General features: G+C 46.0%; 1 protein-coding gene across 3 annotated transcripts in view; it reads left to right on the forward strand.

Annotated features, from left to right (window-relative positions):
• Positions 1-5452: 5452 nt before the first annotated feature.
• ARID3B (AT-rich interaction domain 3B) overlaps positions 5453-20105 on the forward strand; it is a 65422-nt gene continuing 50769 nt past the window's right edge. For all 3 annotated transcript variants that reach the window (XM_032244828.1, XM_032244829.1, XM_032244830.1), the window contains exons 1-2: positions 5453-5606; positions 8146-8768. In XM_032244828.1, the coding sequence (XP_032100719.1) occupies positions 8223-8768 (546 nt within the window). In that variant the 5' untranslated portion in view covers positions 5453-5606; positions 8146-8222. The remainder of the gene's footprint in view (positions 5607-8145; positions 8769-20105) is intronic.

The raw sequence follows: 20105 nt of genomic DNA on the forward strand, positions 1-20105 counted from the left end.
CGCTGCAGGCCACATAAAGGAATTTAGCTCTTGTTCCCAAGAGCAATGCAAAGCCATAGAGCATTTTAAGGAGAAAGATTCGATCACTTGGGCTGTAGTGAAGACAATAACTCTAGAAGTTTTGCCAGGAAGGGGAATTAGTAAGATAAGCCTTTAGTCAACAGAATGCGGGATTGAGGGAAAGGCATTTTGTTCTTCTGAAAGCAAAAGATGAGTGAAACTAGAGTTTGCTTGAATACTAATGGAAGCATCCAATATTGCAAGAGGTTAAAGTGAAATCCCTAAGAATGGGGAAGGGAAACTTGAACAGACATGGAGTTTGGCTTTTTTGTTTTCTTTTGAGATGCAGTTTTCGCTCTTGTTGCCCAGGGCAGTGGCACCATCTCAGCTCACTGCCACCTCTGCCTCCCAGGTTCAAGCAATCTCTTGCATCAGTCTCCCAGAGTAGCTGGGATTACAGGCACCTGCCACCACACCTGGCTAATTTTTGTATTTTTTAGTAAAGATGAGGTTTCATCATGCTGGCCAGGCTGGTCTCAAACTGCTGACCTCAAGTGATCCACCCGCCTCAGCCTTGTAAAGTGCTCGGATTACAGTCGTGAGCCACTGTGCCCAGCCTGGAGTTTGGCTTTTAAGAAAAAAACTTCACCTTGACTTCACTTCAAATTGGTCTAGAATGCTCTAGTTCATGTGTCTGGTGGTGGCTGGCAGGCTAGCTGGTCTAAGGGGCCACACTCATATACATCTGGCAGTTGGTCAGATGTCAGATGGGTTGATGACTCTGTGTCTGTCATCATCCAGTAATTGACTTTATTTTTGTTATATACAGTCCTGTGGATTTTAACACATGTACAGATTCACGTAACTACTACCACAATCAGGATTCAAAAGAATTCCATCACCCCCAAATCCTCCTTTTTGCTATCATTCCCTTCATCCCCTTAGCTCCTGGCAATCACCGACTTACATTTACCAAGGCTGGAGTGCAATGGCAAAATCTCGGCTTACTGCAATCTCTACCTCCAGGGTTCAAGTGGTTTTCCTGCCTCAGCCTCCCCAGTAACTGGGATTACATGCATGCACCACCACGCTTGGCTAATTTTGTATTTTAGTAGAGACTGGGTTTGTTCATGTTGTTCAGGTTGGTCTCAAACTCCCGACCTCAGGTGATCTGCCCACTTTGGCCTCCCAAAGTGCTGGGATTACAGGTGTAAGCCACCATGCCAGGCCCTACTTTATTCCTTTTTATTGCTAATATTCCATTGGTGTTGGCTTCTGCTAGTATCCCTTAGGTCAGTAAATGATACCACTATTCTAACAGTTACTGTACTTGGGCCAAAAACCTAGACATCATCCTTCACTCTCTTCTCTAGTCCATACAAGCAATCCATCAGCAAATCTTGGTGGTTTCACTTTATTTATTTATTTACTTATTTGTTTTGAGACAGGGTCTGTCTCCGTTGCCCAGGCTGGAGCTCAGTGATGTGATCATGGCTCATCACAGCCTCCGCCTTCTGGGCTCAAGCCATCCTCCCATCTCAGCCCCCTGACTAGCCAGGACTACAGGCACACACCATCACACCTGGATAATTATTGTATTTACGGTACAGATGGGAGTTTCACCATGTTGCCCGGCTGTTCTCAAACTCTTGGGCTCATGTGATCCACCCACCTCAGCCTTCCATAGTGTTGGGATTACAGGCATGAGCCACTGTGCTGGCTGGCTGGCTTTCAAAATATACCTGGAATCGAATCACTTGTCACTACCTCCAGTGCTGTTATCTAGTTCAGGCCACCGTCATTTTCTGCCAAGATGAGTGCTTTTACCTTTACCCCTCTACTCTCCTATTCTCCACACGACAGCTAGAATGAACTGTTTAGAGACAGAAATCTGATCAAGTCACTCTTCTGTTCAACTTTCCATGGCTTTCAGTGGTGACTGCAAAATTGTTGCCATAATTTATAAGGCCCTGCATGATAAGGCCCCATACCTTTTTATCTGGTCTCCTATCACTCTTCTGGTCACTCACTCTGAATCTACAGTGGTCTCCTTGCTGTTCCTATAGCAGCTCAAGCAGGCTCCTGCCTGAGGGCATTTGAATTTGCTATCTCCCTGGCCTGGAACACTCTTCCCCTAGATATCTATGCTCACACCCATTAAGTCAATTCTAGTTTCTGCTTAAGGGCTCCTTATCATAAATTCGTCGCTGACTAATATCTAAAATAGCAGCTACCTGACTCGACTGTCTAACCCCTACCCTGCTTTGTTTTTTCATAGCATATACCTCTGACATTATATACTTTTTTCTCCCGAACTAGTAAAGATCCTTGAGAGCTGGGAATTTATTTTGTCCACTGCTCAGTAAGCACCTACATGAGTGCCTGATCTGGCATATAGTAGGTGTTCAATGAATATTTTTCATTGAATACACAGGAGGGAAGGACAGGGAACAGAAATAAGTAGGTTTCTTGATTTCAGGACATTCTATATTTTCTGTTACTTATATGATAAGGAAATCAGGGGGAAGTGGTATGGGTGTAGGATCAGATTTGTAGAGATCGTGGAGAGCGCTGAAGGAATTAACAGGCAGTGCAGAGTAAAATGAAAAAAAAAAAAAAAAAAAGAGATCGTGGAGACCAAGTTGACTAGAAAAATATAATAAAATTTCTAGTCACAGTTCACAGTCCATTTTTTTCCCCCTGAAATAGAGTCTTGCCCTGTTACTCAGGCTGGAGTACCGTGGTGCGATCTCAACTCACTGCAACCTCTGCCTCCAGGATTCAAGCAATTCTCCTGCCTTAGCCTCCTGAGTAGCTAGGATGACAGGTGCCTGCCACCGCACCCAGACAATTTTTGTATTTTTAGTAGAGACGGGATTTCACCATGTTGGACAGGCTGGTCTCAAACTCCTGATCTCGTGATCGGCCTGCCTCTGTCTCCCAAAGTGCTGGGATTACAGGAATGAACCACTGCAACCCACCCGCAGTTCATTAATAGTTGGTAATTATTAATTTAGTGATGCCAATTTGTTCAGCAGAACAATTTTCTTTTCTTTCTATTTCTTTTTTTGAGATGGAGTTCTGCTCTCGTCGCCCAGGCTGGAGTGCAATGGCACGATCTGAGCTCACTGCAACCTCCGCATCCCAGGTTCAAGCTCTCCTGCCTCAGCCTCTGGAATAGCTGGGATTACAGGTCTTCACCACCATGCCTGGCTAATTTTTGTATTTTTATTAGAGATGGGGTTTCACCATGTTGGTAATTCTGGTCTTGAACTCCTGACCTCAGGTGATCCGCCTGCCTCAGCCTCCCAAATTGCTGGGATTACAGGTATGAGCCACAGCGCCCAGCCTCAGCAGGACAATTTTCTATGACAAGGTACAAGCAAGGAGAAACATGTAGGTCCATCCAGGGTGAGAGATTTTTCTGGGGAAAAGGGAGTGTGGTGGGATTAAGATTAAGTACAGGCAGGTTTGTAATGGTATGCCACTGAATCTTAACTGGATAAGGAGGGAAGTGAAGAGTAGAGGATAAGAGATAAAGTAGAGGCTTTCAACTGATGAGATGCTCTGATAAAGTGAAAGAACAGGCTCACACCTGTAATCCCAGCACTTTGGGAGGCCCAGGCAGGCAAATCACCTGAGATCAGGAAGTCGAGACCAGCCTGGCCAACATGGCAAAACCCATCTCTACTAAAAAAAAAAAAAAAAAAATGTAGCTGGCTGTGGTGGTGCGCGCCTGTAATCCTAGCTACTCGGGAGGCGGAGGCAGGAGAATCGCTTGAACCCGGGAGGGGGAGGTTGCAGTGAGCCGAGATCGCGCCACTGCACTCCAGCCAGGGCGACAGAGACATTGTCTAAAAAAAAAAAAAAAAAAAAAAAAAATAAAAGAATAATTATTATACTGTAATGGGGGGGTGGAGGGGGAAACCGTCTCTGTCACCGAGGCTGGAAAGCAGTGGCACAATCACGGCTCACTGCAACCTCCGCCTCTCCTCTCCTGGGCTCAGGTGATCTATCTCAACCTCCTGAGGAGATGGGACCACAGGCATGAGCCAAAATGCCCCACTAATTTTTATATTTTTTGTAGAGACCGGGTTTCACCATGTTGCCCAGGCTGGTCTCCAACTACTGGGCCTAAGAAAACCGTCTGCCTTAGCCTTACCAAAGTGCTGAAACTACAGGCGTGAGCTACCGCACCTGACCTATAATTCAAAAGTAGTTAAGCTGAGAGAGAATAGCAGGCTGTGGTTGAAGAGAGGGTTGTTCAATTACTGAGCCCTGGCCGGTGCGGTGGCTCACACCTGTAATCCCAGCACTTTGGGAGGCTGAGGCGGGCAGATTACGAGGTAAATGGATCGAGACCATCCTGGCCAACATGGTGAAACCCCGTCTCTACTAAAAATACAAAAATTATACTATCACATTGGATATTAAAAAGAAATAAAAAATATAAAAATTAGTCGGGCGTGGTGGCGCGCGCCTGTAGTCCCAGCTACTAGAGAGGCTGAGGCAGGAGAATTGCTTGAACCTGGGAGGCGGAGGTGGTAGTGAGCCGAGATCGCGCCATTGCACTCCATCCTGAGCGACAGAGCAAGACTCTGTCTCAAAAAAAAAAAAAAATAGTACTGAGTACTAACGCGATAGTGTTTAGAGGGACAAGGTCCAGGTTTTGACTGGGATTGGGAGGTTGATATAAGGGTCGCTAAGGACGAGGCCCGATGTTGAATGGGTTGGCCATATAGGCTCTCAAATTGTCAAGGAAGATAGAGGGGATAATAACAAGGAGCTGGATAACACAGATGGGCAGATTATCTCCAAGCGGGGTGAAACAGGTGGCAGAGTCTAAGAGAAAGGGTCGGAGAAGCAAGTGTTTTTACAAGAGGTGACAGCACCTGGCACATAATCCTGACCCTTGGAAACTGAGAATAGAGAATACTAATTCACGTGAGAGGGTTCCCAGGGACGCAACATTCTCAGGACAGCCAGGGTTCTGTCCCAAGAATGGGCAGAGAAGTGTAGAGAAAAGCTGATCTAAACGCGGGAATCCCTGAGGAAGACCGGCTTGAAGGCAGGAGACTGAAGGGACTGAAGCAGCGGCAAACCCCACGCCCCTCTGTTCTTTCTTTATTTTCCTCTCAAGCAGCCGCTTGAGCAACACCAACCTCCGCAACAGAAAACGCTCAGAACGTTCTAGCCCGGCTCTTTTCAACTCCCCGCGGAAGTGCTCACACCGGAACCCCCCCCGTGTCCGCACTTTGCCATTGGCCGAAGTTTCCGCCCGCTTCCACCCGCTTCCTCCCAAGACTCAGTCAGGCGGCGCAGTCCCAAGGAGTCACTTCCGCCTAGCCCCACCCCTCGGTCCCTTTTTAGCCGCTTCCGGCTTCGGGCCCGCCCCGCCCCCTCTGGCTCCGCCCCGCCCCGCCCCCGCCCTCCCGCTCCCCCGCCCCCGCCCCTGGCCGGCGGTCCGGCCCCGCGGCGCCGCTTCCGGTGCGGGCCCCGCCCCGGCTGTGGCCCCCGGCTGCGGAGGAGTCCGAGACGCTACTGCCGCGCCGGGGCCTGAGAGGCCGCCTCCTCCGCCGCCCGAAAACCCGGAGCGCCCCGCACAGGTAAGCGCCACGGGTCCCGGCTCCCTCGCGCGCGGCGGGAGCGGAGGTTGCGGCAGGTGGAGGGCCCGGGGCAGGTGTGGAGAGAGAGGGGAAGGCGCGGGCCGGGGGCGCGGGGACAGTGAAGGAAAGTGAGAGCGCCGCGGGAGCCCGGGCGCCCTGTGCCCATTAGGGCATTTGAGATAAAGCGATGAGAACGGCGAGGGGCCTTGGAGCTGAGTGGGCGCAGATAGATGGGGTGGGGGCCATCGGAGAAGAGCCAGCGGATTGGCTGGGAGGGTTGGTAGAGGTAAAAGTGATAGGGCTGGATGGGGGGAGGTGAATAAAGAATGGGGGGAGGCGTGCTGGGGTGACCGGGGAGGTGGGCTGTAGTACTTGAAGGGGCCTGGGGCCAAAAGAATCCAACAGCAAAGGTAGGGGAATGGTCAGCAGGCCGGGTTCAGAGCTTCAGGCAGTCCGTTGCACCAGGCTTGGTGGTCCGGGAACTTTAGGGGAAATGGGGGAGGGGCCCGTGTGAAGGGATGAAGAGGTTTAGATTTGAGACAGAAGTTCTCCAAATGTAGGCAGGTGGTATTGTTTGGATCACTGGCTGCTTAGGGACTGCAGGAAGATGGGCTCTTTGGGGGAGGGTGTGTGTATTGAGTTGTAGAACTGAGTCATCTCAGTCTTACTATAAGAGGCTGTGGGAGGGACACCTCCCCCTCTGCTGGGGACAGCATTCAGAGAAGATGGTGCCACAAGACAAGAAGCAGTTGTTCAGTGACTGGCAGGACTTGGTTTAGAAATTATTCCGATCGTGATTAACTGTAATGACTATGAGGATATTTAAATTGATCACCGAATTATTTGCTTTATTCTGTAATTTTATTTGACCCAAATTGTTTTCATTTGAAATGAACACTTTTGCCAACTGAATTTAATGTGGATGTAAATCTTGTCATACTTTTTTACACTGTAAGAAGAGCTAAAGCAGAATGAAAGTATTGCTGTAAGCGTAACTCACACTTCTAAAGTGCCAAGAGAGGAAGTAAAGGCAGTAAGAGGCAAATTGGAATTCGAATCTTTCACAGAAATACAAAAGACACAAACAGTGCTATAAGATAAACAGCAAATGAGAATTTTTATCTCTCCTAATTGGCCTAGCTTTAAAACTTGTACCTTTTTTACTGTAACCTGGAAAAAAATCTTAAATCCAAGCAGTTTTTATTGCTAAAAATGTGATTACTTCTCTGTGAATTCTTGAAGATGCTAAATAAAGACACTTTAGTTTTTTTTGTCTTTCGACCCAATCCTAAAACACTGGAACAATGCAGATATCAAGTCCCAACATGTGCAGTACAGCCTCTTTCATGTGATGACAAAACTGTACGCCATGTTGGAAGTCCTGTTCACCTAAAATTTGCCGTTGCATAGTCATCTATTCAGTTATGGAGACTTGCTGAAGAAACATAAGTGAAGTTGTTGGGTTGAGGGCCTGCAGGGGAGAGGTGGGGAGCTAAAGAAGAGGGTGTGAAAGTGATGTGTGTTTGGAGACTGATTGGTAAGAATGCAGATAAACCTGCCCCCAGAATGCTTTTGGCCCGAAAGCCTTTTCTTTTTGTATTTGCCAGAGAGTATCATAGTAGAAATGAATCAGAAAGAAAGGGGATGTGAAGAGATTTACTTGGCTGTTTATTTAAAAAAAAAAAAAAAAAAAAAAAAAAAAAAAGCAACGCAGCATTAACTTGTTGTTCAGTGTTGATATCTGTTTCAAATTAATTAACTTTAAAATCTCCAGAGGAATTCCCCCGTTTGCTTTTGAGTGACGATTGCAATTTGAGACTCTTGCCTCCTTGTGTGTTTCTTTCATGTTGTTGAAATTGGATTCTTTCTGAGGCTATACTGTCCAGTTAGTATGGCTCAGTCTACTCAACAAGCAGGCTGGCAATTTGATCTGGGAAATTTGAAAAGTTTAAACCCAAGAGCAGCTTGCTTGGTCTTGCTTTTTCTTTTGAGAGGAAAACCGTCTGCCTGATAGTTCTGGGTCTAGCTTAGAGGTGATACCTTTCCCTGATGGGCTTGGGAACATAGTCTCTCTTTTGCAGGCAGGCTGTTCTTTCCCTTCATTGTTATTGTTTGCACGATTACAGCTTCTGCTACAGTGCAAACCCAGTTACCTTTTCAGTAATGAATGTTCGGTAACATTAATTCAGTCACAGATTAATGTTTGATAAGGTAGAGGAAGAGAGATCAGAACACATGTTAGCAGACTAGATATTGGCTGGATATATTTCTTTTAATAGTATGCTACTCAGTAGTCTGCTGCTACTACTACTGAGATTCATTCCCTGTTTCCCCTCTAGATCCTGTTTCTCTCCTTCACACTTTTCCTACCCACCCACAAAACCCCCACAACTCACTCATCTTAAAACTCAGGTTTGGGAGCATATGTTTAGCGTTCGGAACTCACGGCCCTCTGCTGGAGGAAAGGAAACCTTTGTATACCTGTTTTACATAGTTGTTTTTTCCCCTCCTTCTTTGTGCTTTCTGTTAATCACTTAAGGTTTAGACCCAGTGTGCCTGGGGGACTGTGCCCAGGTTCAGAGTCATGCCGCTCTGTGGGTGAAGCTTGAGGCAGTAATGGAGCCACTTCAGCAGCAGCAGCAGCAGCAGCAACAGAAGCAGCCGCACCTGGCTCCTCTGCAGATGGATGCCAGAGAGAAGCAGGGCCAGCAGATGAGAGAAGCCCAGTTCTTGTATGCCCAAAAGCTGGTCACACAGCCGACTCTCCTTTCTGCCACACCTGGGAGGCCTTCTGGCAGCACTCCCTTGGGTCCCTCAGCCAGAGTTCCAGCCACCACAGCAGTGGCCCAAGGTTTTGAACGGGGCAACGTGAACTCAGAGCCTGAGGAAGAGGAAGGAGGCTTGGAGGATGAGGATGGGGATGATGAAGTTGCAGAGGTGGCTGAGAAAGAAACCCAGGCTGCTTCAAAATATTTTCATGTGCAGCAAGTAGCTCGCCAAGATCCCAGAGTGGCACCCATGTCCAATCTACTTCCAGCACCAGGGCTCCCACCGCATGGACAACAGCCTAAAGAAGACCATACCAAAGATGCTTCCAAGGCCCCACCTTCTGTCTCCACAGCCGGGCAGCCGAACTGGAGTCTGGATGAGCAGCTCAAGCAGGTCAGTCTTTCTGGTATGGGAGGTTGTTTGTTTTTCCTAAAGGCTGGAGAGGGTTACTGGACTGACAGCGTCAGGGGCTGTGCCAGTCTGTGCCTTCTCACCCCACTTCAGTGACCAACAACCTAGACATGAATAGACTTGGAATTTTTTCTTACTTAATATTTTGTCTTCTTCATTAAAGCAATGAAATGTATCTTACTCTTAATAAAGGTTTTTTTTTCTTTTTCTTTTTTTTTTTTAGACGGAGTTTTGCTCTTGTTGCCCAGGCTGGAGTGCAATGGCGCCATCTGGGCTCGCTGCAACCTCCGCCTCCCAGGTTCAAGTGTTTCTCCTGCCTCAGCTTCCCAAGTAGCTGGGATTACAAGCATGCGCCACCACACCTGGCTAATTTTTTGTATTTAGTAGAGATGGGGTTTCACCATGTTGGGTAGGCTGGTCTCAAACTCCTGACCTCAGGTGATCAACTTGCCTCGGCCTCCCAAAGTGCTGGGATTACAGGCGTGCGTCACCGCGCCCGGCCCTGTATAGGTTTTTCCAAGTTTGATGGGAAAGAATGTCAATACAATCTCATTTTTTTAAGGAAGGATGAAGTTGCAACAATGTCATGAGGAATATCTAAAATGAGATGTGTGACTAATTAGAGTTTTTCTAATAATTATGTTTTCTCACAGTAGTGTAAAAGAGCATTCTTGCTTAGACAATTTCTTAGCTCCAGGCTAACCCAGGATCGTGCTCTTTAAGGACAGCTGGTTGTTTTGTACCTACACACAGCTGAAAAGAAGCACTTGTGTTATGTATATTTTCCAACAAAGAGCCTTGTAGACATGATTTCATTTCACTCTTACATCATCCCCTCGACAACAGGGAAGGGTAGACCTCAAAATTTCCTTTTTAGTCAAGGAAAGCTGAAGTGACTACCAAATGGCTGAGCATCAGAGTCAGCTAGGGAGCTTTGTGAAAAATACAGATTGCAGAGTCCTAATGAATTGTCTTGGAGGGTGGAGCTTAGGGAATCTTTGTTCTTAGCCAAGCCTTTGACTCCCTGATTCATCTTCTCTTTGTGACCCACAATATAGCTTTTCTTCACCCAAAGAGTGGGAGGGATAATAAGTTGTTCCAGGTTGAGTGACTTTTTGGTGCTTAGGAAGGGAGTTCGTGATAAAACCAGTAGTCCCTGGGTACCCTGCATAAGCACACACACTTCTTGTGATCCATTGGTACTGTTTGGAAATCGTTTGTGAAAAGCTGTGGGTTTTCACAGGGCAACTGAGAAGTCATATAAGAAAGGTCCTCTGGAACCTGAAAAATCAAACATCTTGGATCAGGAGGCCTGTGCAGTAGATCTGAGTTTTACAGCAGTAGTGTTTGCAGTCAGAAGTGGGGTTCAGATCCTGTCACTTCCGTTGATTGCCCTTGTGATCTTTTTATTGGGCTCTGAATTGCTCTGAACCTGTTATCTTCTCATCTGTGAAATAAAAAGAATGAAAGCGCCTCCCAAGGATGTTGTAAGGATTAACGGAACTGGCACACGTGAAAGCCTGTCCAGTGCCAGGCACATGGTAGGTAATAGTGCTCGGGGAGCTCTTTTATGTAAACAATGCCATCTTCTCCTGCATCACATAGATATGCCTCCGAAGTAGGAGAGGTACTGAGATGCACAGAGGTTTTCGCTCACATCACCCAGGGAGTTAGCAGCAGAGCTTGGACTAGAATCAGAGAATCCCAACTTCCACGACAGCAGCACCCTGGCCGCCAGCCCAGACCCGCCTCCCACTGATTGCTTTGGTTTAGCAAAACATCTGTGAGTTGCCGGCTGCCCCCGCACTGCTGTGTGGTTGGCAGAGTTCCATACCGGCCGCTGAGTCAGCTCATAGCGGGATCCTGCCCTGACAGCGCTGGGAAAGTTCAGGCCCGAGGCGGCTGGGCTGCCCCCGCCTTGGCAGCTGGCCAGCGTCTGCGTGTGTGCGGTCGTTCCTAGAAAGTGCAGCCGCATGCGAGGAACAAGTGGAGCTCCAGAGCCTGTCTGTCTTCAGGAAGTGTAGCAGGTGTTGAGGTCAAGCCATTAGAGGTTTAAAAAAAGACTCTTCAGAACTGGCGTGTGTGTGTGCACACGTGTGCTCTGTGGCAGGGCACCCAGCACCAAGTTATCTAGATGATGGCAGCCCTGTGATTACAGAGCTCAGTATTCAGGGGGCTGGCTGTTGGCATTTGAAACCCTTTGAGTTCACTTTACATTTCTGAGGCATATTCACTAATTATAGACTGCCTGGAGCACCTGCCAAAATGTTTTATAAATACCAGAGTAGCTGAGGCATAATCCCTCATCCAAAAATTACCCTCCTGCAGGATTTGAAGGTCAAGAACCGAACTGGGGGAGCTTTGGGTAGCAATGACTTCAGCCCTTAGATGTGCACCTTTCTTTCCCCTTTAATTTTTTTTTAATTTTTTTAAAGATGGGGTTTCACCATGATGGCCAGGTTGGTCTTGAACTCCTGACCTCACGTGATCCACCCACCTTGGCCTCCCAAAGTGCTAGGATTACAGGCGTGAGCCACTGCGCCCGGCCTCCCCTTTAATTTTTAAAATTGATTTGGTCTGTGCTCTCCTTGTCTATAAATTCTGCTTCTAAAGGAGTAAATAATGTGCTTGAGAATTTTAAGACTTTTTTTAGTTATGTTTTAGAAGGGCCAAAAATAATAATATTCTTTTAGAGAGTCTGTAGAAGAGAAACCATTACAAATCATTAGACTAGATTTTTTTTTCTTTTTTTTTTTTTTTGTGGTATAAGCAGGCTATTTAGACGTATAGACTAGATTGTTTTGTTGTTCAGAGTCTTTTGTTTCTTTATATAACTTAATGGAGTGCAAAAGTAGAATATCCCTTGCTCCAGCAACAATCACAAAGACCTTCACAGTTGACACCGATCTTTTTTGGGGGGATGAAGTTTCACTCTTATTGCCCAGGCTGGAGTGCAGTGGTGCCATCTTGGATCACTGCAACCTCTGCCTTCTGGGTTCAAGTGATTCTCCTGCCTCAACCTCCCTCACAGCTGGGATTACAAGTACCCACTACCACGCCCAGCTAAGTTTGTATTTTTAGTAGAGATGGAGTTTCACCATATTGGTCAGGCTGGTCTCAAACTCCTTGCCTCAGGCGATCCACCTGCCTTGGCCTTCCAAAATGCTGGGATTACAGGTGTGAGCCACCACGCCTGGCCTTCTGTGTTTTGAGATAGACATTTGCTCTGTCACCCAGGCTAGAGTGCAGTGGCATGATCTCGGCTCACTGCAACCTCCACCACCTGGGTTCGAGCAGTTCTCATGCCTCAGCCTCCCTAGCAGCTGGGATTACAAGCACATGCCACCATGCCTGGCTAATTTTTTTTTGTATTTTTAGTAGAGATGGGGTTTCACTGTGTTGGCCAGGCTGGTCTTGAACTCCTGACCTCAAGTGATCTGCCTGTCGTGGCCTCCCAAAGTGCTGGGATTACAGGCATGAGCCATCACAGCCACCCTGACACAGATCTTATTGTTGATGTGATACAGTGTCCATCTTGTTCTTTTAAACAACAAACTTTTACCGTGGCTTCTTTTTTTTAAATTTTTTTTAAACTTTAAAAAAAAATTTTTTTTTTTAAAGATGGGGTTTCACCCTGATGGCCAGGCTGGTCTTGAACTCCAGACCTCAGGTGATCCACCCACCTTGGCCTCCCAAAGTGCCAGGATTACAGGCATGAGCCACCATGCCTGGCCTACAGTGGCTTCTTTGTGCCAGACCTGTGCTCCATGAAACAAGGCGCGTTTCTCCCTTAGGGAGTTCAGGTCTGGCGGTGGCAATGTGGGAACCTCAAGGTGGATTGGAACTTGGGTTACAATAATTTGATTCTGTCCTGAGTCTACTGGAGCCCAGCCACCCAGTCTGTGATATAGCATAGATATTTTAAAACAGCGTTTTGTTTCAAACATTCATGTGCCAAAGTTTAAAAAGTTAATTTTGTCTACAGCATAGCATAGCTTGGCAAACCAACAGGAATACCGAAAAGTATTTTACAAGATTTTAGGGTAAGGGAGGACAGGCATCTGCCAACTGAAAAATGAAACTGGGAAAGCGTAAGCGTTCCATATATTACTCTTTGCAGCTGAAATCCTTTACTTAGAACATGTAAAGTCAAAATTATTTCATGGATTCTCTCTGAAGACACCCTCGGAAAATATTTGCTTCTCAAGGCCTGGATTGCTAGGGTGTGGCATTATGCTCTGACGCCACAGGGATGGGAAGATGGATAACGCCATTGAGCCGAGTGTTCTAAAACCCATCAGGTTCCTATGGGCAGAGTAAATAATTGTAAAACAAGAAAACAGACAAAGAACTGAGTGTTCCATTCTCAAAGAGATCGTACAGCCAACTGCGGGATGTTGCTGGCCTTGTGGGGGTGTTGTTCTGTCCTTCTGGTAGAGGGTGGTTCAAGCAGCACAGGCTGGGTCTGCCTTGAGCCCATTGGTAGAGATAGGTTACTAGAAGGATGTAGACCCCCTTCCATAGAATAGAAAGAAGAAGGATGGTTTGACAAGCATGTGGGGGCCAGGGTGCGTGTGTCCGATTTTCTGCATACTGTGGCAGTCGCTTTGGTTACTGCGTGTAGCTGTGATCCAACCAGGGACTTAACATAAGTTCACAGCCAATTCAGTGCAAAACACTGGGAGTCATTGCACAATGAATATTGGCCACCTCCTCTAACCTTCCCTTTCTAGCATGTTTTACAAGATTTTGTTTCATGATTACCTTCTAGGATGGGAGGGTTGAATTTCAGAATATTTGCAATTAAAGAATTCCTAACACATCCTAAAGCTTGCTGATCACATGTGTTAGCGAGGACAGGGTATTACCAATTTCGAGCACCTTCACGCTGCTTGGGGCACCCTCAGCTCGTGACAGCTGTGTGGGTTCTCTCTGAATTTGTTGGAGAATTACCTCTGCAGTACAGAAGCAGAAGGAGGCTCCATGGCAAATGGGAAGAATCCCATGTTAGATGGGCACTGGGACACAAAGGGAATGTGATTTGAGAAGGGGGAGTTTCGTGTTTTTTTGTTTTGATTTTTAGCCTCTTCTTAGCCATGAGCAAAATCAATCTCATCTTAATGTGAGAGGCACCTTCCTGCTGGGCAATTAGCAGTCCATTTTTTCTTTTTCTTTTTTTTTTTTTTTTTTTTTTTTGGGGACGGAGTTTCGCTCTTGTTACCCAGGCTGGAGTGCAATGGCGCGATTTCGGCTCACCGCAACCTCCGCCTCCTGGGTTCAGGCAATTCTCCTGCCTCAGCCTCCTGAGTAGCTGGGATTACAGGCACGCACCACCATGCCCAGCTAATTTTTTGTATTTTTAGTAGAGACGGGGTTTCACCGTGTTGACCAGGATGGTCTCGATCTCTTGACCTCGTGATCCACCCGCCTCGGCCTCCCAAAGTGCTGGGATTACAGGCTTGAGCCACCGCGCCCGGCCCAGTCCATTTTTTCTAATCCCACGACTGACTGAGCGGTGTCCAGAAGCCATTCATCTAAGTAAGGTGTGATCCCTTGGGATAGGCCTACTTTTTTTGGTAGATACTGCATGATTATCATTAACTGGGTGTGGTTGTGCACACCTGTAGTCCCAGCTACTCTGCAGGCTGAGGCATGAAAATCACTTGAACCTGGGAGGCAAAGATTGCAGTGAGCTGAGATCGCGCCACTTGCACTCCAGCTTGGATGACAGAGTGAGACGGTGTCTCAAAAAAAAAGGAAGTAAAGAAAAAAATGATACAGCATGATTATGGAGCATTTGAGGTTTCTTGTAAAAATTGTGCAAACTATTGCTTGAAAAAGAATATGTTCGTAGGCTTTCCTCATGTTCTTTGTAGAGCTACCTTGCATGCCCTTGCCTTCTGCAGTCACAGTGGAATCCATCTAGATGAGTGGTTCTCAATTAGAGGCGATCCCCGCCCCTTCCCAGGGGACATTTCACAATGTCAGGAGACATTTTTGATTGCTGAGACTGGGGCAGGGAGAGTGTGCTGCTGGCATCCAGTGGGTAGACTAGGGATGCTGCTAAACATCCTATAATGCACAGGACAGCCCCCCAACAACAGAGAGTTACCTGGTTCAAAATGACAGTCATGCCAAGGTTGAGAAACTGTGCTCTAGATTGTGTAACCAGAAAGAGAACAAAAGCTCCGCTTTCATCAGACAGTGCCAGAGACTGTTCCTTTGTGTTTCAGTCTCAGTAACTGAGGAGTTTGGCAACCTTGAATTTTCTTGACACCTACTTTCAATGTCTGTGCCGAGCTCATATCTTTCCTCTGTAGTCATACAGGTGAACAGACTGTCACTTGGGTGCTCCCAAGTTTGAGGCCTAGAGCTTGAGATCTCTTACTTGACTCTATCAGTGATTCTTTCAGCCCAGCACTCCATGATACCTTTGTGAGAGAACTTGGTTGCTCTTCTCGACATTAACCCCAAAAGGTTAAGGTGTAAATACTTGGCAGACTTGTTACCTAGTAACAGATTTAATTATTAAATCAGCATTGGTTTTGGAGCCAGAGGATGTGGATTTAGACCCTACTTCCACCACCTGGGCAAGTAGTACTTTGGGCAAGTGTTTTAATCTGCCTCTCTGAACCCGTGCATACATCTATCCGATAGGATGATGATCCTCTCCCACTGTCCTCAGGAAGCCATTTTAAGGATATTATAAAGGTAGAAGGAAAATATGAGTGCAAAAGAGCTTTGCAAGATGTATACCACCATACAAAGGTTAGGTCCGATCAACATTAACACCTGAGTCCTTTTTGAAGCTACCATCATCTCTCATATGCAGGGGATTGGTTCTAAGACCCCCACATGTACCAAAATTCAAGCATACTCAAGTCCTGCAGTTAACTCTGTGGAACCCACGTATACTAAAAGTCGGTCTTCCATATACATGGGTTTCACATCCTGTAAATTTTGTCTTTGATCCAAGTTTGGTTGAAAATAATTTGCATATCAGTAGATCCAGGCAGTTCAAATCCATGTTGTTCAAGGGTCAATCCTATAGTTTTTCAGTCTTTATGACCTTTGTAGGTAAGATGCTCCATAAATCCTACCCACTGCTCTAAAACAACTCCTTTTCAGGTTTTCTAGAGCCATGACCACACTCTGGCGTTCTGAAGTTCTCTGAAACCTTTCAGGATTATGTGAGCTTAAACCATGGCACTTCTGAAGCTGTATCTTTCCGTGTTAGCATAGGGATATGTGCATTTTTTTTTTAAGGTAGAAGTAAGCTTTATAGATGCTAAGTCCTTATAAATACAAGATTACTGACCTGACATGGGTCCTTATTCCTCTCACCAGAGGCTAATTTAATTTCTCTACATGTGTCCAGATCCCATCCTCCACCCCCACCCCCAGGTTCCCAGGGTCTTGCTCCATCAGTGAATCCTCCATTACCTGACTCTTTGGGCTCATTTCTACATGTCCACATCTTTTCTCTCCTAGACTTAAGAACAAAAACCTTTAATCTTAAATTTTACTTGAGTCAGTTGTTAACAAGGAAATGAGACACCACTTTTAAAAAATTTTCTCTTGACTGCACATAATTGCCAGCTTTTTTTCTATTCCTAACTATGCCCACTCCCTTGCAACAAAGCTTCTCAGAGGAATTGGTTTTACTCTTTATTTCCACTTTATCACCTCCTACTCACTCCTCAACACACTCCAGTCTGATCTCTGTCTCCTCCATGTTCCTAAAGTTCCATGTTGCTAAGCACAGCCTGCCCTGACCTCATTGATTTCTCAGCATTACTGGATATAGTAGACTACTCCCTCCTTGAACAGTCTCTTCTTTTGCTTTCTATAATCCTTCATTCTGCTTATGCTTATTTTTTCTTTTCCTTTTCTTTTTTCTTTCTTTCTTTCTTTTTTTTGAAGACAGGGTCTCACTCTGTTGCACAGGTTAGAGTGCAGTGGCACAAGCACAGCTCACTGCAACCTTGACCTCTTAAGCGCAAGTGATCCTCCCGCCTCAGCCTCCTGAGCAGTTGGGACTACAGGCTTGCATCACTAATTTTTCTTTTCTTTCTTTTTTTTTTTTTTGTTTCCATTATCCAATCAGTGGTATTGCAACTAATTTTTATTTTTATTTTTGTAAGATTACATCTCACCATGTTGCCCATGCTGGTCTTGAACTCATGGACTCAAGCAGTCCTCCCACTTTGGCCTTCCAGAGTGTGGGGATTACATTTGTGAGCCACTGCACACGATCTATTTATTTTCCTTTATCTCTTCAACTTTTTCTCTTCTCTCTGGCCTCTGAAATGCTAAGTTCCCCAGGGTTAACTCTTAAGCTCACTTCTCTGTGTGTTCTCCCTGAGGAGTTTCACTCTTCTGGCTTTAAATACTGTCTGTAAGCCAGTAACTCCAGTATATATTGTTTGAGCCCACATTTCTAGTCTAAGATAACTCCAACTCCCTGCTTGGCATTTCTGTTGAGATGTTTTACTAGCATCTTAAGTTTAATGCCTGTGAGACTGAACCCTTGATTTCCAACCTCCTCTCCTACAGTTATTTCCTCCTTTACTTTCCCTCTCAGTAAATGGCCTTTCATTCCACCTGGCCATTCATATCAAACTCTTAGAGTTGACTGTCTTTCATACCCCCAACTCTGTTACTCCCTATGTCCAGTCCATCACCAAGTCTTACCAGTTCTCTCATCTACATGTCTAGAGTATTGCTGCTCCTGCCTTCTGCATCATCACCTACCTGGTCCAGACTACCTATCTACCACTATAGCTCTCACTGGGTTTCTGTGCCCACCCCTCCCCCATTCTAATCCATGTTCTACACAGCAGCTAGAGCCATCTTCTAAAAAAATCAGATTATGTCACTGCATTAATGCCCTCTAAGTATGATGTCAGTTGCTCTAATTATAAAATCCAAAATCTGCATGATCTGACCCTTGCCTACTTATCCAGCCTTATCTTTGGCAATCTCCTGATCTATCACAGTGCTCCAGTTACCCTGGCCTTTGCATAGGTTAGTTCTTCTGTCTAGAACACTCTTGTCTAGGCAAACTTTCCAACCTTCAGTTCGTTCCTTAACCATCACATCCTCGGCCAGGCGCAGTGGCGCACGCCTGTAATCCCAGTACTTTGGGAGGCTGAGGCGGGTAGATCACAGGGTCAGGAGTTTGAGATCAGCCTTGCCAACACAGTGAAACCCCGTCTCTACTAAAAAATATATGAAAAATTAGCCAGGCGTGGTGGCGGGAGCCAGTAATTCCAGCTACTAGGGAGGCCGAGGCAGGAAAATCACTTGAACGTAGGAGGCAGAGGTTGCAGTGAGCTGAGATCACGCCACTGCACTCCAGCCTGGGCGACAGTGTGAGACTCCATCCCAAATTAAAAAAAAAAAAAATGTATATACCTTAATTAAAATGTTTTATTGCTCTTTAATGTTTCCAGCACAAAGAAATGATAGATGTTTGTGGCGATAGATAAGCTAATTACCGTGATCAGATCACCATACATTATATATATGAAAACAACACCGTGTACCTCATTAATATATGTAATTATTATTTGCCAATTAAAATTAAAGTAATACTTCATTATGAGAAAAATAGTAACAATCATCTGAGCCTTCAGCAGGTTGTAATCTTTTTGTTGGTAGAAGGTCCTGCCTTCATGTTGATGGCTTCTGAGTGATCTGGGTGGTAGTTACTGAAGGCTGGAGTGGCTATGGCAATTTCATAGAATAAGGCAGCAGTGATGTTTACTACATTGATTCTTTTTTTTTTTTTATTTGAGGCAGGGTCTCACTCTCACCCAGGCTGGAGTGCAGTCACAGCTCACTGCAGCCTCAACCTCTTGGGCTTAAGTGATCCTCCCACCTCAACCTCTCGAGTAGCTTGGGGCCACAGGCATGTGCCATCATGCCCAGCTAATTTTCAAAATTTTTTGTAGAAACAGGGTCTTACTGTATTGCCTAAACTGGTCTCAAATTCCCTGCTCAAGCGACCCTCCTGCCTCAGCCTCCCAAGTGCTGTGACTACAGGCATAAGCCACTGTTCCCGATTGCTATTTTTTTTTTTTTTTTTTTTTGAGACAGTCTCGCCCTGTCACCCAGGCTGGAGTGCAATGATGCAATCTCAGCTCACTTCAACCTCTGCCTCCCAAGTTCAAGCAATTCTGCTTCAGCCTCCCGAGTATTTGGGATTACAGGCATGCACCACCACGCCCGGCTAACTTTTTGTATCTTTAGTAGATACGAAGCTTCACCATGTTGGCCAAGCTGGTCTCGAACTTCTGACCTCTTGATTCGCCCACCTCAGCCTCCCAGAGTGCTGGGATTATAGGCGTGAGCCACTGCGCCCAGCCCCAGTTGCTATTTTGACCTCCTCCCATGAATCATGAAATATTCTTAATGGCAACATTGAATCCTTTCCAGAAGGTTTCAAATGTGCTTTGCCCAGATCCATCAGAGGAATCACTGTCTATGGCAGCTGTAGCCTTATGAAATGTATTTCTTAAGTAATTTGAAAGTTCAGCCTTAAAAGTTGAAATTACTCCTTGACTCATGGGCTGCAGAATGGATACTATGTTAGCAGGCATGAAAACAACATTCATTTCCTTGTACATCACCATCAAAGCTCTTGGGTGATCAAGTACCTTGTCAATGGTTAGAAATATTTTGAAAAGAATCCTTTTTTTTTTTTTTTTTTTGAGACGGAGTTTCGCTCTTGTTACCCAGGCTGGAGTGCAATGGCGTGATCTCAGCTCACCGCAACCTCCACCTCCTGGGTCCAGGCAATTCCCCTGCCTCAGCCTCCCGAGTAGCCGGGACTACAGGCACGCGCCACCATGCCCAGCTAATTTTTTGTATTTTTAGTAGAGACGGGGTTTCACCATGTTGACCAGGATGGTCTCGATCTCTTGGCCTCGTGATCCACCCGCCTCGGCCTCCCAAAGTCCTGGGATTACAGGCATGAGCCACCATGCCCGGCCAAGAATCCTTTTTCTAAGCAGTAGGTCTCAACAGTGGGTTTAAAATATTCAATAAACCATGCTGTAAACAGATGTGCTGTCATCCAGGCTTTGTTCTATTTGCAGAGGACAGCCTAGGTAGATTTAGGATAATTCTTAAGGGCCCTAGGATTTTTGGAATGATGAGCAAGTATTGGCTTCAATTTAAAGTCACCAGCTGCATGAGGCCCTAAACAAGAGAGTCACTCTGTTCTTTGAAGCTTTAAAGCTTGACATTGACTTCTCTCTAGCTATGAAAGTCCTAGATGGCATCTTCTTTTAAATAAGGCTGTTTTATCTACAA

This window comes from Sapajus apella, unplaced genomic scaffold (genome assembly GCF_009761245.1).
Source record: "Sapajus apella isolate SASKATOON/1434 unplaced genomic scaffold, GSC_monkey_1.0 scaffold55, whole genome shotgun sequence".
Classification (NCBI taxonomy): Eukaryota; Metazoa; Chordata; class Mammalia; order Primates; family Cebidae; genus Sapajus; species Sapajus apella.